The 18,019-nt window shown below is 49.1% G+C and overlaps 1 protein-coding gene across 5 annotated transcripts in view; it reads left to right on the top strand.

The window, feature by feature from the left end:
• The window catches only part of ano10a (anoctamin 10a), a 107,310-nt gene that overhangs the window by 24,665 nt on the left and 64,626 nt on the right, over positions 1-18,019 (top strand). For all 5 annotated transcript variants that reach the window (XM_052064718.1, XM_052064715.1, XM_052064716.1 and 2 more), the window contains one exon: positions 10,521-10,655. In XM_052064718.1, coding sequence (XP_051920678.1) covers positions 10,544-10,655 — 112 coding nt within the window. In that variant the 5' untranslated portion in view covers positions 10,521-10,543. The remainder of the gene's footprint in view (positions 1-10,520; positions 10,656-18,019) is intronic.

Here is an 18,019-nt window from a genome sequence, read left to right as displayed (position 1 = left end):
GCCTACTCCTTTTCGGCATTAACTCGTCTAATTCCGTCATTCAGTGGAGATAACCGACTACACAACGGCTTCTCCACCACGCCGACTGACCTTATTTTTCCCGGGGCTGGCTCCTCCTGGAAAAGTCTCCACGAGGTCTGGTTGGCTTCGGAGGCGCAAAACACGCGAACAGCCACGGATCGTCCACCGGAGGAAATCGGAGAGTCCAACAAAAGGCTCAAATCCGTTCGAACAAGCACATCATCCTGCAGACAACGGCAAGTTTCTGTCAAAGATTTTCTCGGACAATGTTAAAGAAATGACTCGGCACACAGGAAAATTGTCTTCAATATCGGCGGGAGCGGATCCCTGAGAGCGAACGACGGTTAGTTGCTCCGTGATCACAGTCTCAGCTCCCTCTCCGCCGGTTTGAACTTTTATTGCAAAATACAAGAAAGACACTGCCCCCGAGATTTGCATACCGCAACTCTTTGTTCCCAATTTGTTCATTCCCACTCTGATTGAATCTAGTCTTCTTCCATCTGTTCGCCCCCCCTTGCTTTGATGTGATTACTCAAGAAAAGGCCCTCTGCCCAAACGGCCGACGCCTCTGCGCTGAGTGTGTCCAGACATGCCCAAATTAACCGAAACTTTAAACATGATACAATTTCGTTCATAGATTTCTCTATCAGTCTGAGTGTTGGACAACCGCAATAATCCATCCTTGAAGACCGGCGGCCTCTTCGCTTCCAATAAAGCCGCTCCCGTCAATTGAATTTTACAATATATCAGGAAACTGCTCACACATAACAGCAGCATACCTGCTATCAGAAGGCCGATTATGTTGATGTCTTCCTCATCCTCAACGGACAGTATTGACAGGCACACCATACTCCACTTCCTCCAGGGATCTAAGGTGTACCCAGCAGCAAATGTCCCCGAGGGGCAAGTAGGCTCCCCATATCCTGCTCTTCTCGTCGAAATAATTTTGTCGATGCCATCGAGAGACCAGCCAACTAATTCCATGGTTTGTTTTAGGATGAATATACGGCAGGAGGCTAGTAAAAGTCAAACAAGGACAGCACAAAGACTGGGTGGCGAGCAGGGGAGGGTGAGGGAAAGGGCAGGAGCAGAGCAGAAAGGCGTCCGCCTTCGTCGAGAGCCAAGCAGAAAAGTTATTGCCAGCCATCATGTCTTGTGACGTTATTAAACAAACACATGATGGAAGAACAACAGAGCACGAAAGCAACGCATTCTCGCCGTATGTAATCAACTCTTCTCATGCGTAGCGAGGCTACTCCCCCCGCAAACGAGCATTTGCTTACTCTGGAGAAAATTTTTAAACCACCTTCTTGAGGTGGGTTAAATTTGCTCCGGAGTAAGCCGTTTTCAGGGCTACACCGGAGCACCGGAGCAAACGTTGCCGTGTGAACACCCCTTTTCTCTTTTCTAATTTGCCTGAGCTTGGCAGTGAACCATGGCTTGTTAATGTTGAAGGAGTGGAAGGACTTCGTTGGTACACACAGGTCTTCACAGAAACTGATTTTGTTACAGTGTCTGTATTCATCCAGTGTGCCCATTGAAGTTTCAAAGATGCCCCAATCAGTGCCATCTAAGCGTTCTTGTAGATCGAGTATTGCTTCATCGGTACGTTTCTTTACAGCAAGTTCAGTGCTCAGTACTTGTATTGCTCAGAAACGTGTTGACTGTTTTTGATGCGTTAACCTAAGCACTTTTTTTGGACCTGATGTTCCATTTTATTTTTATTTTGGAATTATTTGGAGATTTACAAAAAAAATCAAAACTGATATTCCCCCTGGTGGGCGAAACTCAAGGTTGCAGGTAGGACTTGGGACTAGTCTCAAATGCAGCGGAATGTAAATGGCTAAGACTGCATCTGTTCAACTCCGTTTAGAAACAATAAAACACTTTATAATGCCACTTTTTTGTGATCTCAATCTTTTGCTCTGCCTCAATAATGTATCCATCCATCCATCCATCTTCTACCGCTTATCCGGGGCCGGGTCGCGGGGGCAACAGCTTTAGCAGTGAAGCCCAGACTTCCCTCTCCCTAGCTACTTCTTCCAGCTCTCCCCGGGGGATCCCGAGGCATTCCCAGGCCAGCTGGGTGACATAGACTCTCCAGCGTGTCCTGGGTCTTCCTCTGGGTCTCCTCCCGGTGGGACATGCCCGGAACACCTCACCAGGGAGGCGTTCAGGAGGCATCCGAATCAGATGCCCAAGCCACCTCATCTGGCTCCTCTCGATGTGGAGGAGAAGCGGCTTGACTCTGAGCCCCTCCCGGATGACCGAGCTTCTCACCTTATCTCTAAGGGAGAGCCCGGACACCCTGCGGAGAAAACTCATTCCGGCCGGTCGTATCCGGGATCTCGTTTTGGTCACGACCCATAGTTCGTCACCAATGATGAGGGTTGGAAGGTTGTAGATCGACCGGTAAATTGAGAGCTTCGCCCTTTGGCTCAGCTCCTTCTTCACCACGGCAGATAGATACAACGTCCGCATCACAGCAGACGCTGCACCGATCCGCCTGTAGATCTCTTGCTCCCTCCTGCCCTCACTTGTGAACAAGACCCCAAGATACTTAAACTCCTCCACTTGGGGCAATATCCGCCCCCCCCCTACCCCCAACCCGGAGGGGGCACTCCACCCTTTTCCGACTGAGGACGATGGTTTCAGATTTGGAGGTGCTGATTTTCATCCCAACCGCTTCACACCCGGCTGCGAAACGGTCCAGTGAGAGTTGGAGAGCCCTGTTTGAAGGAGCCAACAACACCACATCATCTGCAAAAAGCAGGGATGCAATACTGAGGCGACCAAAATGGACCCCCTCCACGCTTCAGCTGCGCCTAGAAATTCTGTCCATAAAGGTTATGAACAGAATCTGGGACAAAGGGCAGCCTTGGCGGAGTCCTACCCTCGCTGGAGACGATTTCCGACTTACTGCCGGCAATGCGAACCAAACTCTGACATCGGTGGTAGAGTGACCGAACAGCCCGTATCAGGGGGTTCGGTACACAATATCCACGAAGCACCCCCCACAGAACTCCCCAAGGGACACGGTCAAACGCTTTCTCCAAGTCCACAAAACACATGTAGACTGGTTGGGCGAATTCCCACTTACCCTCGATGACCATGCTAAGGGTGTAGAGCAGGTCCACTGTTCCACGGCCGGGACGAAAACCACACTGCTCCTCCTCAATCTGAGGCTCGACTTCCTGTCGGACCCTCTTCTCCAGCACCCCTGAATAGACCTTACCAGGGAGGCTGAGGAGTGTGATCCCTCTCTAGTTGGAACACACCCTCCGGTCCCCCTTTTTAAAAAGACCACGTGATGTTGCAGAGGCGCGTCAACCAGGACAGCCCCACAACATCCAGAGCCTTCAGGAACTCCGGGCGGATTTCTTCTACCCCTGGGGCCTTGCCACCGAGGAGCTTTTTAACCACATCGGTGAATTTGTAGCAACCACAAATGCCCTCTGAGAACTCCGACATTTGAATTTCGCGCCGTGAGACTGATCAGCCAATCGACGGCCCCCGCTGCCGCTCGCTACCAACCAATCACAGCCCCCGGGTGGGCTGGACGTTTGTTTACACTAACGTCCGCTTTGCTGGTATATAAATGATCGTATGTTTGCTGAAATAAAGCATTGTACCACCGCTCTTCGAGTACTTCACTTCGCCGGGCCGTCGCTCCTTACAACTGGTGACCCTTCGCCGTTCTCAACACGCAACCTTCGAGACTCAAGATGTCGACAACTCCACCGCTTTCCAACGGCCTGCTCCCGACCCGGTCGGAACCGACGCCGTCCGACAACAGCCTCACAATCCACGCCGTCTCGGTGAAACTGCCGCCTTTCAGCACTCAGGAACCCGTTTCCTGGTTTCGCCGGGCCGAAGTACAATTCCGCCTCCGGAAAGTCACAGATCCGAGAACAAAAGCGGACTACGTCTTAGAAGCCATCCCCAACGGCGTTTTCCAGCACGTTTCGGCATGGTTGGACCAGCAAGACGACGAAATCACGTACGACTCGTTGAAAGATCACCTGCTGAAAGAGTATACTCTTACCGTCAGCGCCCGCGCCAAACGACTGCTCGCCATGCCCAGTCAGGATCTAGGCGACTGCACAGCTCTCAGTTTGTGGAACGAGATGCAGTCACTCGCCCGACTACCCGGCGCCGATCCGTCTACTGGCCAGCCTCGCAAAGTCGACCTCATGCGCGAACTATGGCTACAGTCCATCCCGTCCTCAGTTCGCGCAGCCCTCCACGACGCCAATACACTTTCAATGTCCGCACTAGTCGCCAAAGCCGATGACCTGATTACCGCGACCAGAGCCGCCGAGAAATCGACGCCGGTCGCCGCCGCCTGCAGCGCACTAGTCCCGCCCAATGTGGACGCAGACATCAATGCCGTACGCCACCGTCCAGGCCCACCGCATGATCGCCGTCAAGCTCCGCCCCAGAACCAGTGGTCCCGCGGCTACATGCTACCGTCTGGTATTTGCAGCTACCATAACAAGTTCGGCAGAGACGCGAGAAACTGCCTCCCGAACTGCAAGTTCTCAAAAAACGCGACGGCCACCCGCCGACAGTAACGGCGGCGGCGTGGCGCCCTTATCGCAGTTACGTTTGCACGATCGCCAACCCGAACCAGGGGTTCTACGTCACCGATGCCATCTCCAATCGCGAATTCCTGGTCGACACCGGAGCATGCCGCTCCATCTACCCCGCCACAGACCAAAACCGACGTCACAACCAGCCATGCCAAGTCAAACTCGTGGCCGCCAATGGTACGCCCATCGCCACGTATGGATGCCGCCGCATCCACATCAAAATCGCCAACCGCCGATGCGCCTGGGACTTCATTATCGCTGACGTGAGGACACCACTGCTCGGAGCCGATTTCCTCGGGCACCATAACCTACTGGTCGATGTCGGCAACCGAAGAATGCTGAATCTCCAATCGTTCCAGTCCACCGACCTCGTCGCCCGGGTCCAAGAAAACGTCAACGCCTGTGCAATCACAACCAACGACCCATACGAGCACCTACTAACCGAGTACGCCGACGTCTTCAAACCCGAACTTCACCAGACGCCGGGGAAAGCAGCGAAACACGGAATTTTCCACCATATCGAGACAAAAGGACCACCCGTCTATTCCAAGTTCCGACGCCTCTCGCCCGACAAACTCAAGGCCGCCAAACAAGCCTTCGCCGAAATGGAAAGGATGGGACTCTGCAAGAAAGCATCCAGTCCATGGGCATCACCGCTGCACATGGTAAAAAAGACTGACGGTTCATGGCGGCCGTGTGGAGACTACCGCCTGCTGAATGTGAAGACAGAACCGGATCACTATCCCCTACCCAACATCGCGGACATCACCAACGAGTTGGACGGCGCCAGATACTTCACGAAACTGGACCTCTTGAAAGGTTATTTTCAAGTTCCCGTCCACGAGCCCGACGTCCCCAAAACAGCGATCATCACGCCGTTCGGCTCCTACGTCTTCTACTACTCAACGTTCGGTCTTCGCAACTCCGGCGCCACCTTTCAACGCCTCATGGACAGCATCCTCGGCGAACTGTCGTACTGTGTATGTTACGTCGACGACATACTCATCCATTCGAAGACGAAGGCAGAACATCACGACCACGTCCGAAACGTCCTCCAACTGCTCCGCGACAACGGCTTGGTAGTACGACGAGACAAGTGTGTTTTCGGCGCGTCGAAAGTAGAATTCCTCGGTTACGAAATCGACGTTTCCGGAGTCCGCCCCCTGCCCTCTAAAGTCAACGCCATCCACAAGTTCCCTACGCCGAAAACGGTCAAGACTCTCCAAGAGTTCACTGGGATGGTGAACTATTACCATCGTTTCCTGCCTCGCCTCGCCCACGTCATGGCCCCGCTATACGATGCGCTCAGCGGCAACCCGAAACACCTGAAATGGACCCCCGCCCAGAGCAAATCGTTCGAAGCTACAAAAGCCGCCCTCGCCAAGGCCGCGACATTGACATTCCCGAAGCCAGCGGCTCCGCTTCAACTGACGACCGACGCAAGTAACGTTGCTGTAGGAGGTGTGGTGGAGCAGGTCATCAACGGTATCCCGCAGCCTCTGGGATTCTTCAGTCAGAAGTTACGCCAACCTGAAACCCGATACAGTACGTTCGACCGCGAACTTCTCGCCGTATACCTGGCTGTGCGACATTTCCGCCACCTGCTGGAAGGAACGCCGTTCAAGATCCGTACCGACCACCGCCTCCTCGTACACGCCTTCACCAAAGCTGGGGACCCGTGGTCCGCCCGTCAACAGCGTCATCTCTCCGCCATCGCAGAATTCGGATGCGAGATAGAGTACGTCCCTGGTGAAAAGAATCCAGTAGCCGACGCCCTGTCACGAGTGGAAATCGACGCCGTCCATCTTGGCGTCGACTACGGAGCCATCGCCGACGCCCAAGCGGCTGATCAGAAGGGCACCGCTGACTATCGTCAGTCCGTCACAGGCCTGAGATGGGAAGACGTACCGTTTGGCGACGACGGACGCACCTTACTCTGCGATGTGTGCAGGCAACGCCTTCGGCCACTCATCCCGAAAACGCTCCAACGTCAAATGTTCGATATCATCCATGGTTTATCACACCCGTCTGGAAGATCAACCGCCAAACTGATGACCGAGAAGTTTGTATGGCATGGAATCAACAAAGACTTACGAGCCTGGGCTCGCAACTGCCTCCAATGCTAAGCCAGTAAGATCGGCCGACATACAGAATCCGGTATCGGCCAGTTTCCACAACCCCGACGTCGCTTCGGCCATCTTCACGTCGACATAGTTGGACCGCTGCCACCTTCAGACGGCTACCAGTATCTCTTCACGTCCACCGAGCGGTCGACTCGATGGCCTGAGGCGATCCCAATGAAAGGAGCCACTGCACAAGACTGCGCCGCCGCCCTTCTCCAAGGCTGGGTCAGCAGATTCGGAGTTCCTGACGATATCACCTCCGACCGAGGTTCTTCATTCACGTCACAGCTCTGGACCGCCCTTGGTCAGCTCATGGGAACGACTGTGCATCATACGACTGCTTTCAACCCCGCCGCCAACGGAATGGCCGAGCGCACTCACCGCACGTTGAAGGCAGCGCTCATGGCCCGCTGCACCGGACCAGACTGGAGTGCCCAATTGCCCTGGGTACTTCTCGGAATGCGGACGACTCCGAAAGAAGGTCTCGGGGTCTCCTCAGCCGAGATGGTATTCGGTGAAACCATCGCCGTTCCCGGGGAGTTCTTCCCGTCCAGCCAAGACGCCGCAGACTCCACGGCCTATCTCGCCGATCTCCGACGAAAGTACCGACCCGTACTCCAGACCTACCAAGACCAGCGCAGCAGACGAGTACCGAAGTCGCTGTTAACCTGGACTCACGTTTTCGTAAGGAATGACGCCCACCGCCCGCCTCTAACTCGACCATACCGCGGCCCGTACGTCGTGGAGCAACGTAACGACAAGGCCTACCGCCTCAACATCCATGGTCGACAGGATTGGGTCTCAAACGACTCCTGAAACCGGCCTACCACGACGACGACAAACCCGCGCCGCTGACCATCACTCGAGCCGGACGCGCCGTCCGCCCGCCCGACCGCCTGCACGCCCAACCATGAACTTTCATCACCATCCTAATACGGACTCTCAGACTCAGCCTGCCAAGGACTTTGTAACAGGGGAGTATTTGTAGCAACCACAAATGCCCTCTGAGAACTCCGACATTTGAATTTCGCGCCGTGAGACTGATCAGCCAATCGGCGGCCCCCGCTGCCGCTCGCTACCAACCAATCACAGCCCCCGGGTGGGCTGGACGTTTGTTTACACTAACGTCCGCTTTGCTGGTATATAAATGATCGTATGTTTGCTGAAATAAAGCAGTGTACCACCGCTCTTCGAGTACTTCACTTCGCCGGGCCGTCGCTCCTTACAACTTCAACCACAGAGATAGGAGACACCACCTCAGGGTCCTCAGACTCTGCTTCCTCCAAGGAAGACGTGTTGGTGGAGTTGAGGAGGTCTTCGAAGTACTCTGCCCACCTGTTCACAACGTCCCGAGTCTAAGTCAGCAGTGCCCCATCCTCACTGTACACAGTGTTAGTGGTGCACAGCTTCCCCCTCCTGAGACGTCGGATGGTGGACCAGAATTTCCTCGAAGCCGTCCGGAAGTCGGCTTTCATGGCCTCACTGAAATCTCCCCACGCTCTGGTTTTTGCCTCGGCGACCACCGAAGCTGCGTTCCGCTTGGCCAGTCGGTACCCATCAGCTACCTCTGGGGTCCCACAGGCCATAAAGGCTCGATAGGACTCCTTCAGCATGACGGCATCCCTTACTTCTGGTGTACTGCTGGCGAGTACGAGGATTGCCGCCACGACAGGCACCAACCACCTTACGGCCACAACTCAGATTGGCCGCCTCAACAATAGAGGCACGAAACATGGTCCACTCGGACTCGATGTCCCCCGTCTCCCCCGGAACATGGAAAAAGCTCTGTCGGAGGTGGTAGTAAGAAACTCCTTCTGACAGGGGATTCCGCCAGACGCTCCCAACAAACCCTCACAATATGTTTGGGTCTGCCAGGACGGACCGGCCTCTTCCCCCACCATCGGAGCCTACTCACCACCAGGTGGTGATCAGTTGACAGCTCCGCCCCTCTCTTCACCTGAGTGTCCAAAACATGTGGCCGCAAATCCGAAGATACAACCACAAGGTCGATCATCGAACTACGGCCGAGGGTGTCCTGGTGTCAAGTGCACATATGGACACCCTTATGTCTGAACAAGGTGTTCGTTATGGACAGTCCGTGACGAGCACAGTCCAATAACAAAACACCACTCGAGTTCTGATTGGGGGGGGGGGGGCTGTTCATCCCAATCACGCCCTCCAGGTCTCACTGCCATTGCCAACGTGAGCATTGAAGTCCCCCAGTAGAACAAGGGAGTCCCCAGCAGAGTACTCTCCAGCACACTCTCAAACTCCAAAAAGTGTGGGTATGCTGAGCTGGTGTTTGGTGCACAAGCATAAACAACAGTCACGACCCGTCCTCCAACCCGAAGGCAGAGGGAGGCAACCCTCTCGTCTACGGTACAGGCACTGAGCCGGGGGGGCAATGAGCATGCGCACACCTGCTCTGCGCCTCTCATCGTGAGCAATTCCAGAGTGGAAGAGAATCCAACCCCTCTCGAGAGGACTGGTACCAGAACCCAGGCTGCGTGTGGAGGAAAGTCCGACTATATCCAGTCGGAACTTCTCTGCCTCACACACCAGCTAGGGCCGTGCTTTGTCTGGTCCCTCACCTAGGACCTGTTTGCCAAGGACCCGTGCCAGGGGCTTAAAGCCCCAGACAACTTGGCTCTAGGATCATTGGGACACACAAACCCCTCCACCACGGTAAGGTGACTGCTCACGGAGAGGCTCAATAATGTAATGAATTTAAAATGAAAATAGATTGTTTTCTCAGCAATTTTTTAGACGAGATGAACACAGATTAATTAGATGAATTGATGACAGGTCATAATTAATGAGTCTCTGAAAATGTGTTGAAAGCAATAAAAACTGAAACAGTGCCAAAGATTGAGCAATTTTTTTTAATCTCTTGACAGCACTATCATCAAGTAATTTGGAAAGCCATACACCAGTGGGGGACTTTTGGCTGGTTCAATGCGGCTCCCGAGCTCTCACACGACAAGCGTCGAAAACGCCTCGGCAGCAGCGATGCCATTCAAACAAGGCGCCAACTTCACAGAACGTACTCCGTCAGTCTATCATCAATCCCGTTACTTGGTTGATATAGAGAGCAACCAATCAGATGACTGCATCACCGCTCATGCGCAAACAGTGGCGCGAAGTGCTAAGCTAGATAGCGAATTACCTCTGATTTTAAGGCAGCGGTGCCCAATACATCGATCAGAATTGACCGGGAGCAAGCAAACTGGTCCCAAGTCGACCGCAAAGCGTGGGAGCAGGAAATGCGTGGGGAAAAAAAAAATATTAGTTTGTTTGTGTCTTGAGCGTTCATTCATTTTCGGCCCGTTCCGACTGTTGCTCATCGTGGTGTGCGTGCATTTATGCGCGAGTGTACTTGTGGGCACCCGCGTGTGTGTGCGTGTGTGTGTGTGTGTTTGCACACGCGTGCGCGAGGAATGTTATGCTGTGGCTCTTTTCAGTAACTCAGTAAAAAAATTGGCTCTTCGTCTCTGACTGGTTGGCCACCCCTGCCATACACCTTTAACTATGTACAAAAAGGAGGGGTAGAGCTCAGGGTTGGGCCAATTTGGGATTGGTTTTATGACACTTTTAATTGCTGATTGATCCAAGGATTTTCCTCCTTTCAGTACAAGTGTTAACGTATGTCCACCACCATCCACCAATGCTAATTATTTCATCAGAATGTGGCTTTTAGCATTGCCTCAGTCTTTCATTATTTTTCTTGTATGTTTGTCCTAAATTTCATCATATAAACTTCCCTCTTTCCATTTTTGTTTTGTAGGGGATGGTGATGGCTTCCTCAGTATGGCGGAGTGCCAGTACATTATTAAACATGAGTTGGAGACTTTACGAGCCAAGGATGAGACTCATGTTCCAGGATACACACAAGCTAAGCTCTACCCAGGAAAATCTATCAGTGAGTCTCTGTCAATTACTAATCCTAAGCAAAATCAACATCCCCCACTAGAATAAAATAAGTATCAGTCTGTCTTTCTGTCCACCACCCTCACTGTTTGCTCAATCTTTGGCACTGTTTCAGTTTTTATTGCTTTCAACACATTTTCAGACCGAGCTGAGCACATTACATTCCTTCCATTGCTTTGTTTATTGGGGCCCAATCACCAAGTTGTGCAAAGACCCTCTTAAATTGCTGTGTTTATCCATCCATCCAGTGTATGTACTGAGCGATGTCTTCCTACGCTTAATTCAATGTTTGGACTGAGCATAAATCAATTAGTCATGCCCGGAGAGTGATACTGTACACACGCACATAAATTAGTCAAACTCCACTCGAGAGAGCCCGAAGACTAGCCCTAGCTGTTTTGGTTGACTGCTGGTTAGTGCACCCGACACTCGGTCATCGTGGTGATGGTGGTGACAGGATCACAACAGATGACCATCATCACACATGCACCCCAAGATTCAATGAGTTCCTTAATTTCATTTGAAGGGAGTGAGTTTAGATAGCCACGATACTATGTATTACAGTTATCTGTAAATGTTGAGTTTTTCTTGGTCAAAAACAACATTTCACATGTACATTATCCACTATAATTATATTCTTCCTCTCCACAAATGTCATTAAATTCATCTGCAAGGAAATTTCGCTTTGGACAAATAACATCACACATCACACATTCATGGAGATTGTCTTTACAGATATCTATGATTCACTTGCATAAGTGGTGATTCACTGAGACTGCAAAGCAATGGAAAAAAAAGTGGTGAAATATGTGTGTACTTCTTATTGACTAATAATGTGTAACCTTCATCTCTTGTTCTGAATCAGCTATTATATAACAAGTGACAGACACGACTTCCTTCTCATTCATTCAGTCATTCTTAGCATCTCTGGGGGTCTTTGTGGCAATGGGCTGGTCTGGGCACTCCGTTTCTGCATGTGGATTTGATTAATTTTCTGAGGCGAAGCTAAGCTTCCATTTATTTGAATGACCAGCAACCGCCACTGAGTTGCAGATATCTGCCCTATGGTTTAGGAATGCCTGCAACTGAATGGAACAAATCTGTAACTCTGGTTTGAGATGTCAAAATCATAATTTTGACTTGTCATAATTGTAGTTCAATGTATCTTTAATTCACTTAAATAGGAGAGAACTATTCCTGTATGTCTTCAGCCTACAAAGCCTGAACCACAGAGTAGTTGACAGAAAATTCAGATTCTTGGAAAACAGAGCCTTTATTATTCCTTTTGAACAAACAAAATAACATTTAAAAAAATCTACTTCTACGTATGACTTGTTTTCATATTCTATACATCCGTTTCATCACATTATAAAAAACAAACATACCTGTATCTAACATTTTAATTTTTCCAAACCAACTTTTCCCAAGTCAAGTCAACAGTATTTATAGAGCACTTTCAAACAGCCATCACTGCATACAAAGTGCTGTACATGGAGCAATTTATGCACAATAAACAGTAAGACAAATCGGTAATAAAGGCGGTAGAAAGCACCAAACAGTAAAACCAAGAACAAATCTAAGTCATGCTGAGTCGAATGCCAAAGAATACAAGTGAGTTTTGAGGAGGGCTTTGAAGATGGGCAGCGAGGAGGCTTGCCGAATGTTCAGTGGGAGGTCATTCCAGAGAGAGGGACGAGCAACAGAAAAGGCTCGATCCCCTCTGAGCCTCAGTTTAGTGCTTGGTACTTCTAATAATGTCTGGTCCACAGGCCTGAGGCGCCGGGCAGGTGTGTAGGGGCGGATTAGCTCAGAGAGGTAAGGTGGCGCGAGATTATTCAGAGATTTGAAAACAAAGAGGAGGATCTTGAAAATAACTCTAACATGAATGGGGAGCCAGTGAAGGGATGCCAGAGTAGGAGTTATGTGCTCCCTCTTACGAGTACCAGTCAAGAGGCGAGCAGCGGCATTCTGGACCAGCTGGAGGCGCTTAATGGAGGACTGGCTGACTCCAAAGTAAAGGGCATTGCAGTAATCGAGCCAGGATGTGACAAAGGCATGAATTACTGTCTCAAAGTGTTCATGTGAGAGGAGAGGTTTTATTTTAGCCAGCTGTCTAAGGTGAAAGAAGCTGGATTTAACAACGGCACCAATTTGCGGATCGAGTTTGAAATCACTGTCCAGTTTAAGGCCCAAATTTGAGACTGTTGACTTAAGATAAGGAGACAGTGGGCCCAAGTCTACAGGATGGAATGTACAAGGGCCACTGGGACCAAACAATATCACCTCTGTCTTCTTTTCATTGAATTTCAAGACATTTTGTGCCATCCAGGTTTTGATTTCTTCCAGACAGGATAGGAGTGGCCTTAATGAGAAGGCGTCTTTCTTCAGTCAGTCATCTGCATAGCAGTGGAAGGGAATACCATGTTTCCTCAAGATGGAACCCAATGGGAGCAGATACAGCGAGAACAAAAGAGGCCCCAGAATTGAGCCGTGTGGAACACCACATGACAGGGGAGCAGTGCGTGACTCAGAGCAGCCAAGGCTGACACATAAGGTTCTGTCAGCTAGATAGGACCTAAACCACTCAAGAGCACTGCCGCCAATGCCCACCAAGTGCTGCAAACGAGGCAGCAGAATACTGTGATCCACTGTATCAAATGCTTCAGTTAAGTCAAATAAAACTAGACACACGTGGTCTCCAGAGTCCTTTGCCAGGAGGATGTCATTAGAAACGCGTAACAGGGCTGACTCCGTGGTATGCATCGTCTTGAAACCTGACTGGAAGACCTCCAAGATGTTATGTTCATCCAAGAAAAGTTTCAACTGCATGTGCACCACTTTTTCCAGAATTTTGGAAATGGAGTTTGGAAATGGGCCTGAAACTTGACAGCACATCTGGATCAAGAACAGGTTTTTTGATCAAGGGTTGGACCACAGCATGTTTAAACCTTTGGGGAACTACACCAGAAGAGAGGCTGCTGTTGATGATATCCAAGACCGATGCGCCAACACTCGGGAGAACCTCCTGAAAGAAGTGCGGGGGAAGCGAGTCGCAAGGGGAGCCAGATGGCTTCGTCTGATGAACTACATCCTCCAAAAGCGCCAATGACACAGTTTCAAAAGAATTTAGTACAGCTGAACATGGAACATGGACAGAGGAGTCAGATGCGGTATTTGAGACCGGAGTCCTAGCTGTAGAGACCTTATCAATGAAAAACTGAAGGAATCTGATGCACATCTCGGGTGAAGAATCCGAGCAAGTTAGGCAGAGGGGGTTTGAGTACAGAATCTATCGTGCCACCAAATCCAGGATGGCACGGCATGACGAGTTGAACCAAGAGTTTCCGTTTTAAATACTGCGCGTGGGTTGTGACGGTTAGCTAGAATAAGGTCCGACAGATATTCTCTTTTGGCCTCTTTTTCTGTGACTGGTAGTTACGCCAGCAGTCTTTCCAAATTTGATAAGAGACATGCAATTTGTCTTTTTTCCACTTGCGTTCAGCTTTGCGACACTCCTGCCTAGCTGCGCGGGTAATGTCGTTAAACCATGGCTCGGGTTTAGGTTTTGGGAGCAGTTTTTGAAGGAGCCACCAAATCCGGGATGGCACGACATGACGAGTCGAACCAAGAGGTGAGTTCCTCTGTGTTAGACGAGGGTACGCAAAGGTTATTAAAGGCATCAGAGAAACGACTAGCAGTGTATGGGTTGAAAATTTGGCGTTTACAGCTAGGAGCGGCAGATTTCACAGCAGCATGCGATAAGACTACGTCAAATCAAACTGCCATGTGATCAGAAATCCAATTTTCAAGGACTTCCAGATTTGACACCGGTAGACCACTAAAATATGTCCTTGTTCATGTGTCGGGTTGGTCACATACTGCACAAAATTAAAAGAGTCGATAAGTCTTAAGAGGTCTTTTGCTAGCGGTTTTTCCGGACAGCACACATGGATATTAATTATTATCATATCCTCCCATTAGGAGGATATGATCATATCTCAGCCTGATTTCCGCAAGAAAGGTTGAAAAGTCGCTTAAAAAGTCTTTGTTGTATTTAGGAGGACGGTAAATGACCGGGCAAACACGTCCAACTTCAAAGAAGGTTGCTTCAAAGCTGGTGGCCGATGTGGTGAATGTGCACCGTTTACATTTGGAATTGTGGTGAATGTGCACCGTTTACATTTGGAATTGTTCTTAAAGATGCTCACCGTACCTCCATCACGGCCTGATGTCCTCGGGTTATCGAGGAAACCACAGTCAGGTGTCAAAAATTCAAGCAAAGCGTTGTACTCACCAGTACCTGCCCAAGTCTCTGTCAGACACAGAAAATCCAAGTCATTGGAAAGGAAATGCTCCCTCAGAATATGGGTCTTGTTCGTCAGCGACCGGGCGTTTAACAAGGGGATCTTTGTGGGAGTAGCAACGGGAGGGATTGCCTCTTCCGATCGCCGAGCCCGGGGGAATTCCCTCAAAGCTTTCGCTGGATTCCTCCCCGAGAAAGGCGCGTTGGGAGAGCCAACGACTGTTAGCAAGCACGAGGCGACGGGGTCGAGGGCACACCATGCCGGAGCGATCGAAGTGTGTCTCAGATCCCGTTTTAGCTTCACGAGCTGACCGCTACGTTTGCCGCGGCTGCGGCGGCGCTTCTGTGAAGGGAGCGAGCGAACGTGGAAGAGTTCAGCTGGCAGGAGGTAGCGTCTTTTCACCACTGTCTTGCCAAAACGCGGCCGAATCTCCGACGTGTTGTTGAATCAATAACGACGATCGGCGATCATAAACCAACTCGCTGTTAGGGAGGTAACAAGCATTGCGAAAAGTAAAAAAACCCAAAATGGCAGGAGCGTCGCCGAACACACTGGCGCACAAGCGGCCATCTTGGGGTTTTTTTCCCCACTGAAAATCAATAGTGTAAATGCTCACAGCCACATTTAGAACCCCACCAATGGAACTAGCAATACTATATATTGTGAAAGAGGAATGTTTGCTTTGTTTATTTATTTATTTATCTCTGTTTGTTTTTAGTTAAATTTTTGGGTCACAAGCTTTTTATTTTGCAAGTTGGAAGGCCTGAAATCCCTTCACAGTATTTTGTGTTGGCCATTTGTTGGGCATGTGCATGAACATGCCCAGAATTGACAAATTCTTTTCATTTTTGTCCACTGACCTTTCATCTTTTTATTAAATATTTTATTGAGTTGACAAGTCAAGACGTGAGAACATATTTAATGCCAAAACGGTGCTTACAAATAAAATGTATTACTATTATATTATAAAACATAAATGATAGAAGTTATCTGTAGGTTTCAAATGCTGTACACCGACATTTAAAACGGATTTACAAAAATACTTTAAAATATTGATCAATTTTACATTGTACCTAACCAGGAACTGCTTATAATGGTGTCTTCATCATTTAAAATGTTTTTTTTTCACAAATGTTAAGTCCATAAAATCTTTATTTTTTGTTGTTTTTGTCGTTGTTTTTTTTTTAATTTTTTATTTTTTATTTTGCAAAGAGCACGTCGCAACATAGAATTTAATAAAAGCCTTTACTTTTATATCTTGGAACATCCTTACCTTAAGCACTTACAAATCAAGACAAACTGATGAAATTGCCAGAAGGAATTCTGTAAAATGTATCCTCTATAAAAGGCCAATAATGGGGCCAAACTTGAAATAAAATTGGACTTTCTGTTAGTTTAGTATAAAGCTCCAAGTGACTTCTTTTTCCATTACAAAAGCCATAATTTTTTGTCAATCTTGTTGAAACATACAACCATTGTTGGTTTATTAAAACTTTCTTGGGGGCGCGACTGAGCCATTTTGTAAAACCCACAAAATATATAATTCTCGTCTCACCCCTCGGGTGGTGTCCGTCCCTCATTCAGCTCGGGTCCTCTACCAGAGGCCAGGAAGCTGAGGGTGCTGTGCAGTATCCTTGCTGTTCTCAGCACTGCACATTTCTGGACTGAGATGTCCGATGTTTTTCCCGGGATCTGTTGCAACCACTCTTCTAGTTTGGGGGTCAATTCTCCTAATAGGAGACAATGACACCTCAACTATGTGTTTTATGTCCAGTCTACTTCGTAATTTTGTTTTAGTTGCCGTTGCTGCAGAAAACCCCCGCCTCACACAGGTAGGCATGTCGGAAATAGCAACAGTGCTATTGTGGCGATCTCTTTAATCCAGTTGTCTCGAACGTCGTTTTAAGGCCAGCGTCATTTGCAATCTCCAGCAGTTTTTTTAGTAATTTAGTAAAATAGATATTTTTTTCAGTCTTTTTTTTTTTCGCGTAATCGCTCACGTGACGCAGAAGCGTGGTTTGACGCGTGTCGAGTGTGACAGAGACGGATGTAACGGAGAATCCGGTGATTTTTCAAAATAAAACATCTTTCGTGTTCTGAAATAAATAAAAGAGAATTAAGGCAAGTTCTTTCTGTGCGGCCCGGTACCAAATGCCCTGCGGACCGGTACCGGTCCGCGGACCGGCTGTTGGGGACCCCTGCTGTAGATCATGGCATCTAAACAAAGAGGAACAGTCATGGCTGCGGAAGAGAAAGTGAAGTGTATCTAATTAAACAAAGCGGGTTACAAAGTATGAAACATTCATGAGACGCCTGGAGTCTGAAAGACTCAAATCTACGAGACTTTGAAAAATGAGGAAGTGATTCTTGCTCAGTCCGATTCTGGGTATTTCCATGCTCGGAGTGAATTGCATGCGGCTCGACGGATAGTCGAGTAAATAAATGTTTCCTAGAATGGTTTGACTGTTATTGTGGTAAACTTTCCGCACACTGGACCGCTAATAAGAGCAATCAAGTTCCATCGCGCAATGGGCATCGAAGACTTTGAAGCGTCCTATGGCCTCATCAGTTCGTTGCACGACATCAGCTGAGCAACGCTGTCTCGTGTGGTGATCGAGGGGAGGTCAAGTTCGAGACAGTGAGTGAGTGGAAAGAAAGCCACCAGGTCTTTTAGTCGTCTCATTTTGTAGCAAATAGTCCTAACTTTGTTGTATTTTGTCATATACAGTACATGCAACTGTAGGCTGCATTTTTTTGGGCAATATATTGTTGCACATTGTTGCTTGTGTTGTCACACATGCATACTTTGACGTTCATCCAGGACAAATAACACAGTTGTTTCACTGTTCTAATTTTTTTAAAAAAGTATGGTAATACTTTCATGCTTTTGTTCTGTTGGATGTTTGGTATGGAGTGTCAACATAGTTTTTTATATGTACCGTGTCTTGTGCTGACCCGGTCCACCTGTCAATTTTAGAAATCAATCTGGTCCGCGAGCCAAAAGGTTTGCCCAGTCCTGGGCTAGATTGAGCTCTACTGAACAAGAAAAAAA

The sequence above is a fragment of the Hippocampus zosterae genome, chromosome 5 (assembly GCF_025434085.1).
Source record: "Hippocampus zosterae strain Florida chromosome 5, ASM2543408v3, whole genome shotgun sequence".
NCBI classification, from domain to species: Eukaryota; Metazoa; Chordata; class Actinopteri; order Syngnathiformes; family Syngnathidae; genus Hippocampus; species Hippocampus zosterae.
Note: the sequence above shows the minus strand (reverse complement) of the source record. Positions and strands in the feature narration are given on the sequence as shown.